The 5783-nt window shown below is 33.4% G+C and overlaps 2 protein-coding genes and 1 pseudogene across 2 annotated transcripts; 1 reads left to right on the top strand and 2 right to left on the bottom strand.

Moving 5' to 3' along the window:
* LOC105452276 overlaps positions 1-564 on the bottom strand; it is a 3002-nt pseudogene extending 2438 nt beyond the window's left edge.
* LOC105452233 lies at positions 523-3643 on the top strand. Its single transcript, XM_011693181.1, has 3 exons — positions 523-945; positions 1167-2103; positions 2256-3643. Exons 1-3 carry the CDS (start codon positions 826-828, stop codon positions 3413-3415), a joined length of 2217 nt encoding a protein of 738 aa, XP_011691483.1. The 5' UTR covers positions 523-825; the 3' UTR covers positions 3416-3643.
* Positions 3632-5552, bottom strand: LOC105452234 (39S ribosomal protein L13, mitochondrial). The gene is made up of 4 exons (XM_011693182.1): positions 5317-5552; positions 5043-5166; positions 4045-4199; positions 3632-3928 (listed from the first exon to the last, which is right to left on the bottom strand). Exons 1-4 carry the CDS (start codon positions 5338-5340, stop codon positions 3695-3697), a joined length of 537 nt encoding a protein of 178 aa, XP_011691484.1. The 5' UTR covers positions 5341-5552; the 3' UTR covers positions 3632-3694.
* Between the last annotated feature and the right edge of the window lie 231 nt (positions 5553-5783).

Raw genomic sequence — 5783 nt, 5'->3', positions numbered from 1 at the left:
TTATATAAAAATATATAATATTTAAAGAATATATATAAAAAATATATAAAATGTTTTATTTGAATATTTTATGTTATTTTATGTTATTTTATGTTATTATAACATTACAAAATTTTTTTTATAAACGTTTATGCAAATAAAAATACTTTATAGGATGTATATTGTTATTAATACAAATATTTTCTTTCTTTTCCTTATCTCTCGTCAAAGAGATCTCCCCACTTAACCATGAAAATCAACTGCGCATGCGCGATTGAACAAAGATGCAGATGGGCGTCTCGTTTTCTGTCTCTTTTTATGTGCTCACGCATTCTTAGCTGGCTCTAAGATTATCAGAAAAGCGCGACCAGCTTATGGCAGTATCGCAAAAGTACTAGAAAATATTAAAAATGGCGTCGAATGGCCAATCATAAGTTTGATTTATTCGGCAGCCATTTATAATAGCGATAAATCAATTTATGATTGGCCATTTGCGAGTCCAATCAGGACTCGTAACACCGGTCGCGCTTCTCTGATAATCTAGGACTCTAGTACCAGGCTGTATAGCTCCTCGTGGGTAGTCATTTTTAGAAGATGTAAATTTTGTAATGGCTCGAATATCGCGAAGAAATTTGCCGAATTTGTTGCGCACCTGTGCTGGCTGTGCTTAGCGTTCAATTACACAGAACTTCAGAATTTGATCGTCATGACCCTTGTTTGAAGGCTAGTGCCATAAAAAAAAAAGTAGAAGACGAACGCGATGTTTTCGAGATATATCTTTTTATAAAATGATATATATCTGTTTTATTAAATTGAGTATTATTTAATAAAATTGAATGATATATAATGGAAACAGAAGAACTTTGTAGCGTAAATATTTCTCCGTTTGTGACGAGTCCGTTCGCGACACAATGGTCATCTGATAATCAGATTTCTATAATTACGGACAAGGGCGTCCACGTGCTCGTAAGTTACGCTTTTACATCGTTGCAAAAGAATTAATCTTCTTCAGTGTTGCATTTATATCGAAAGGGAGATTGAGCGATAAGGAGTTACCGTAATTTAAGCGAATTTTATGTATATACACTTGCATCATGAAATTTTCAATGTTTATACGTATAAATATATGCAGAACTGTGTAACTGTTAACTTCGTAACCTGATCTTGATTATGATGCTGTTTTACAGGAGTTAGAACCTTCGCCTATGTCGCCGAATCCAGTCTTCAAGTTTGCTCGTTCTTTCATATATCCTCCCGACATTTTGGCAACAAGTACATTTATAGATGAAGCAGACTCTTTGATATGGAATCTGATGCGTGAAGAGATTTATTCACTTCTCATGGATGATATAATCATGCCGAAATTAGACGGAGTAATTGATAAGTTCCCTAGAATAGTCAAGGCAATGTGGTCTCCAAAAAATTTGATCTCCCCTAGTCAATGCGTATTAGCAATATTAAATTCGGCAGGTGCGATTGAATTGCTGCATAAAGTTTCCAACAATTGGTACTCCATATGTGATGTTTCATCCCTTCGATTAAAAATTATACAAAATGAAATAAAAAGTAATCTTAATAAATGTAATTTTTATAAAAAATCAAGTAATCAAAGTGCAAAGTTAGCTGAGAACATAAAGAAATTGCAAGCTTGTTCTATGACATGGAGCAAACTTTTCAAAACAGAAGAAACTTCCTTTGCATATCTCTCCGTAGCTTATCGTAGTGGCGATATATTGATTTGGAAGATTCCCAGAATATCAAATTTTATAAAAAGCATTGAACCTGTGTATTTCGGTGTAATAGATTTAAACAGTACATCAAAAATTAATGTATTATGTTGGATTACTATTAATGCTAACGAACATCTGATGATTGTTGGATACCTTGACGGTAGAATATGTAGTGTAAAGTTAACAGATAAGAATAATGATTTGCAAATAGTATCGATTGAAACATATATTGATTCTGATCATATAGCAGTTAATTATTTATACATGATTTCTCAAGATGAATCAAATATAAAGATTCTTGCCATTAAAGGTTCTTTTATTTTGTTGCTATCTATAAATTCGGCAGGAGAATTGAATAATATGCGACACATACCTGTACAAGGGCTTATTACAGGTAAGAATTCTTCAGAATTGTTTGCAATTAAATTTTACAAAATATATTTTTATAGTCCTTTACTTTTGCCTTATATAAATGCTCTTTGATTAATTTTTTAAAATTGTAAATACAATGCATTATTTGTCGTTACATATGTTTTGTTGTTTCAGGTATAAGTCCTATTATTGCTGAGCAATTCTTGGTCACCACGCAGAATAGTCATACTTTCATCATTGATACACAATCGAACGATTTAGTTTATATTAATATTAAAAATCATTTACCACAGACACGTGTCCAATATTTCGGGCTTGCTCATTCGCCAAATAAAGTAATATTTGTAAATATAACCAGTCCAAATACGGTATATGATCATTTAGTGACGAGAGAACCAAGTATAGTGCATATGTTCACTTTAAGAGGTATATGCGATCCATTATCTATTATTAATAATAGCGCAAATCTCGGAAGCATCTGGGATTGTATGGAAGTTCTTAGACTGAAAGCTGCCAAGGCGAAGGACCCGTGTACGGTACTTTGTCCAATTCCGAAGAAGCTCGAGTCGCTGTCACTTTACAAACTGCAAGTATCAATGTGGATGACAGTAATAATGAACGTGTGCACAACAAAGAAACCAATGCCGAATATCGATCACATAAGAGAGTCTAATATAACGGCACTTCCGTTAATTTTTGTACATTCCGCTTGTACGTATCTCGAAAATTTGTTGGAGAAGAACATACTGTCGGAGACTCAGATATTTACCGTGTTCTTGTTAAGAAAGTATCTGGAAATATATGAAGGTGTACCGTCGACTGAGGATTCAAAGAACGAAAAAATAAATCAACGCATTCGAGATATACTGAATAAGACCACATTCTATTCGAATCAAATTGAGAAGTGCAATCTATGTAACGAAACGATAGACGGAATGTGGCACGTTAGAGAGTGTCCGCGAGGACACAAGTTACCTAGATGTTGCATGACATTATTGCAGATAATGCTGTTGGAATATCGTGTCTGTCCGATATGTGGCCAAATCTTTCATCCGTGTTTGGAAGACGTGTACGAGGAGCCGCAATGTCAGTTCTGCGATGTACCTGTTTTACGCAGCTCGTATGATTTTGATGCAAAAAATTCAAAATTGTACGGGAGGAATTTGTCACTACCGCGAATTAGCGACATTGCAGAATTGTCGAAAGATCCGGAATCAGAAGAGCCATCCGATAAGCAAAGACCAAGTAAATGGAATACGTCACACACATATTCTGTAATTGTGAACGATGATGATGAGTCGGGTAAAATTACGGAAAAATGGGAGGAATTTTAATTGTTATATTAGACATTAAATTAATATCTAATGCCTATATATAAGAATATGTTTATATTTACGCGTGTATTTATTTTCATCATTGTAGATAGTTTCTACATAATTACATATTATGAATTAGGATTCTAATTTTGGCGTGGAAAGAGATATATTTTTGAACTAGGTATATTTAGAACTGTATTGACGTAGGTTGTAGAGAAATGAAATAATTAAAAGTTTTGTCATTAATGTACATGTATATTATTTTGGATATGTTACTATATAGTATTTACATTGAACTTATTTAAGAATATAATTTTCAGGATATTTTAAAAGTTGAGGAAAATCGTCTATTTCCTTCTGTGGAATATGATTTAGTTGAATGGGAACAGTTCTTAGCTGTTTGATTTGATTACCAATATTTTTTAACATATCTTCGGGTATATTTTCATCCGGGAATATATGTAGTCGTTGCATATTATGCCTTCGTTGTAAGTTTTTCGGCAATGCTCTATATATAGCTTTCTCTACAATCTGTGTTTAAAAAAAATTATAGATATGCACATATATTATATATATATATAATGTAATTACGTAATTTAACATTAATATTTTATATTGTGTATTTTGGAATTATGAGTTATCATTACCAAAGTTGGATCCTTATAATGTAATTCCCATGCAAGAGTCCAAGTGGCACCTCCATGATATGTATTATGATGAAAGTATACACGTTTTCGCCATTCGTCTCCGCGTAAAGCAATTTCCTTGCTGTTTATTACTATCACATGGTCGCCGCAATCGCCTGTATAAAAATTATATATTAGTAAAAAAATACACACGCACGCACAAATATATCAACAAGGTACTGTTAACCCTCTGCCCAGAATATCGGTCATTATGACTGCTAAGATTTTGACTCAAATTGTGTTCTGAATTATCCCATTCCAAATGACCAAAGACCAAAAATTAGTTGAAAAGTGCAATAGCCCCTCAAAAAGTGAATGAATCTCGTGGTTTTCTGTAATAGTGGTCATTATGACGGGGTGTTCCATGTAACCACCCATCCAGGAGTGTTCCAGGTAGAGGGTCAGAGGGTAAAGAATGTCACTAAGCAAATTTTCAGGGACCTCAAAGGAGTCTGGGAGAGTTAATTGAAGAGTATCACATTATTGATATAAATTTGTGATTATTAACATAAATATTTGAATAATGAATTAAATAATTTTTTTATTAAACATACTTTATAATACATAAAGTATATTAAATTTCATAAGTATGCATATCTATAATTTATATCATATATAAATATATATATGATATAATGGCGTTAATGGGAAGGCTGCAAAAAAATCAGTCTGGGAACTTATGGACCGCACTGTGTGTATAGTGTGTGTGTTCGCGCGCGCGCACACACAATTTTTTTTCTAACATCTTTTATGGATAATTAGACACAAATGGTAATTATAAAAAAGCAGTTTTAAATAAAATTAAATATTAGCAAGCTGTAAATATATGTAAAGTCTAAAAAACATTGGAATATATCATAAAATTAATATTATATCATAGACTAATTGTTTAAATTTTTACAGCTAACTCCCATAAGATTGTCGGTCTTTAATAATGCCTTGTTGATGATGACACTTACTCAGTGGATGATATATTGGCTTGTACAATCCCAAGAGATAATGTTTTATTCTTTCAGCACTCTTATACGGATCTTGCCATTTTGCATCGTACACGTGCCAAATACGGGCAAATGTTCCCCAATGCTAAAAATAAATTAAAAACAAACGTAAATTATTTTGCAAAATTTCCAGTAAATCTAGATAGCAAAAACAAGCACACTTGAAACAATTGTCTAACAATACATGTATGAAAATTGTGATTATTATTATAGGTAATAAAAATGAGATACAAACCTGTCCTCGTCGCGCGAGTGACATAATAATTCTTAACAATAAGCGTCTTTTATTTGCTTTTATAAAACGATTATTGCAGGTTATATCTCATTCAATTTGAGGTTATGGACGCAACAGTACAGGGCTGTGTTCAGAATGGTTCAGAAACTTCGCCTAGGTGCATCTAGATATCATTTTATCCTTGTTTAACATTCGGTGAATAACAAGGATAACATGATATATCGTGAATTCCTGAACGCAGCCATGCATTTCAGGCCATTAGGGCTGCGTTCAGAAACTTTATCTAGATGCATCTAGATACATTGACGTAGGAATTCATGGACGGAGCATTTGCGGGTTAGATAGGCGAGGGGGGTAGCGAAATCGAGGTGAGGGGGGGTACTTCGACAAACCAATGACTTCGGTACATTTCGGTTACGTTCGGTAATATTCGACGCGTGCAGTCGTGCAGAGAGCAGATGGTTCCA

This window comes from Wasmannia auropunctata, unplaced genomic scaffold (genome assembly GCF_000956235.1).
Source record: "Wasmannia auropunctata unplaced genomic scaffold, wasmannia.A_1.0 LD336035.1, whole genome shotgun sequence".
NCBI lineage: Eukaryota > Metazoa > Arthropoda > Insecta > Hymenoptera > Formicidae > Wasmannia > Wasmannia auropunctata.
The sequence above is the reverse complement of the archived record's forward strand: the minus strand, read 5'-3'. Positions and strand labels throughout refer to the sequence as shown.

What these genes read in the sequence shown, in the direction of transcription:
- LOC105452233 (XM_011693181.1), top strand. Translation starts at nt 826, where the DNA reads ATGGAAACAGAAGAACTTTGTAGCGTAAATATTTCTCCGTTTGTGACG. An exon ending in ACAAGGGCGTCCACGTGCTC is followed by an intron (nt 946 to 1,166) that starts GTAAGTTACGCT and finishes GCTGTTTTACAG; the next exon opens with GAGTTAGAACCTTCGCCTAT. An exon ending in TGTACAAGGGCTTATTACAG is followed by an intron (nt 2,104 to 2,255) that starts GTAAGAATTCTT and finishes TTGTTGTTTCAG; the next exon opens with GTATAAGTCCTATTATTGCT.
- LOC105452234 (XM_011693182.1), bottom strand. Translation starts at nt 5,340, where the DNA reads ATGTCACTCGCGCGACGAGGACAG. An exon ending in CACTCGCGCGACGAGGACAG is followed by an intron (nt 5,167 to 5,316) that starts GTTTGTATCTCA and finishes ATTTATTTTTAG; the next exon opens with CATTGGGGAACATTTGCCCG. An exon ending in GCCAATATATCATCCACTGA is followed by an intron (nt 4,200 to 5,042) that starts GTAAGTGTCATC and finishes ATTTTTATACAG; the next exon opens with GCGATTGCGGCGACCATGTG.